We start from the raw sequence: 1,960 nt of genomic DNA on the forward strand, positions 1-1,960 counted from the left end.
ATATATATATATAATATATATATATATATATATATGTGCATGGATGCATGGATGCATGCAGATGCACGATTAATGTTACATTTAATGGAGGTAGATGATAAGATAAAGGAGACAGTAAGAAGAGAGAGAAGAATAAGAAAGGGATTAATAAAAGAAGAAGAAGAAGAAGAAGAAGAAGAAAAAGAAGAAAAAAGAGGAGAAAAAGAAAAAGAAGAAGATAATAATATAATACGTTATTCTTTATTATGTAATATAGAGAGTATAAATATACAGGAGACACTTATCTCTCTTGGGTATAAAAGGGATGAATATAGCGAAGGTTTATCCCCTGAGGGGACAATACATGATTCTTCTTCTTCTTTCTTCTGGATGTCTGCATCTATACCTATAAAAGGAGACAATAATAAACAATCTCTTCCTGCTAAGGCTTTTGTTGAATCCTTATTACTTAGTAAGATAATTCCTCCTCCTGTTGCTGCTCCTGCTGTTACTGCTGCTGCTGCTGCTGCTGTTGTTGTTGTTGTTGTTGTTGTTGTGCTGCTGCTGCTGCTGTTTTTGCTGTTTTGCTGCTACTTGTTGGGTATCTGTTGCATGCATATCACCTACTGTTGCTGCTGTTGCTGCTGTTGCTGCTGCTGCTGTTGCTGCTGCTGCTGCTGCTGCTGCAGGGGACGAGGCCTTATTCTTAGAGGAGGATATAGCAGAGATAGCTGATGCAGTACAAGGGCATGGAGATATAGATAAGACACTAAGAAGGATACAAAGATATAGCGGGGTGTCTCCTCGTTGTCCCCAACTGTCTCCTGTTGATTGGGCAAATCTACAGGCAGCAGCAACAAAAGAAGTTGCTGAATTAAGGGGACTGTCTCCTTCTGCTGCTGCTGAATATATTGCTGCTGCTGCTGCTGCTGAGGAAGAAGGTAAGATATCTCTCCCTATTATTGATACTACTAGTACTAGTAGTAAGGAGACACCAGAGCAGCAACTGCAGCAACTGCAGCAGCTAAAACTGCAGCAAGAATTGCAGCAACAGAAGCTGCTGCTGCAGAAGGAAGAAGAAGAGGAGACAGAAAAGGAGACAATGCGTCTTAGACAAAAGATAAGAAATGTTGAGCTGCAGCACGAGCTGCAGCTGCAGGCACAGCTAAGGAAGCAAACACAGCAGCAAGAGCAGCAACTGCATGCATTAGAGCAGCAACTGCAGCAGATGTATGATAAGATAGAAGCAGCACGTGATGAATTGCATGCAGTACAAGCAGCAACAGCAGCAGCAACAGCAGCAAAAGTAGAAGCAGAGACTATAGGTATAGCAGCAAAAAAAATAAATAAACAAAGACGTGCTGCTGCACTTAATGTGCTGCTGCCTATGGGGACAGCTAGCGATCTATGGGCAAAAAGAGCAACAGAAGATCCAGCAGCAAGAAAGATGCGGCTGTATGTACAGCCTTTCTTATTTGTTGCTGCTGCTGTCCTCCTTTCTGTGTTATTCTTTGAGGCACACAAGGCAGCAAAAGCAGCACCAGCAAGACGTACAAGACGTCCTTCTTATAAGGAGAGTGGTGTAGATACAGGTGCTACTGCTGCTGCTGGTAGCAGCAGCAGCAGCAATGGTAAGGAGGCTGTCTCTGTTGAACATGTTGCTGCAGCAGCAGCAGCAGCAGCAGCAGATATGAATGATTTTGGCAGGTCTGCAAGGGGGTTCGGTAGATCATCAAGGCATTACTAAATTATTTTCTTGATGTTATTTGTCCCCTCAAGGAGGCGATCCCAACAACCCCATACACGATCCCAACAACCCCACACACGATCCCAACGATCCCACATACGATCTCAACAACCCCACATACGATCCCAACGATCCCTATAGTAGACGATCCCAGGAGGAGACTGTCGATCCCAGTAGGAGACAATCATCCCCTTGGGGGGGGGGGGGGGGGGGGGGGGGGGGGGGGGGGGGGGG

At 44.7% G+C, this 1,960-nt stretch overlaps 1 protein-coding gene across 1 annotated transcript; it reads left to right on the forward strand.

Moving 5' to 3' along the window:
- Positions 1–72: 72 nt before the first annotated feature.
- On the forward strand, positions 73–1,726 carry EMWEY_00059680 (hypothetical protein, conserved; the record flags this gene model as incomplete). The annotated part of the gene is made up of 2 exons (XM_013481206.1): positions 73–451; positions 669–1,726. The coding sequence occupies 2 exons, from the start codon at positions 73–75 to the stop codon at positions 1,724–1,726; spliced, it is 1,437 nt and encodes a 478-aa protein (XP_013336660.1).
- Between the last annotated feature and the right edge of the window lie 234 nt (positions 1,727–1,960).

Source organism: Eimeria maxima, genomic scaffold (genome assembly GCF_000499605.1).
Source record: "Eimeria maxima Weybridge genomic scaffold, Emw_scaff2934, whole genome shotgun sequence".
Taxonomy (NCBI): Eukaryota; Apicomplexa; class Conoidasida; order Eucoccidiorida; family Eimeriidae; genus Eimeria; species Eimeria maxima.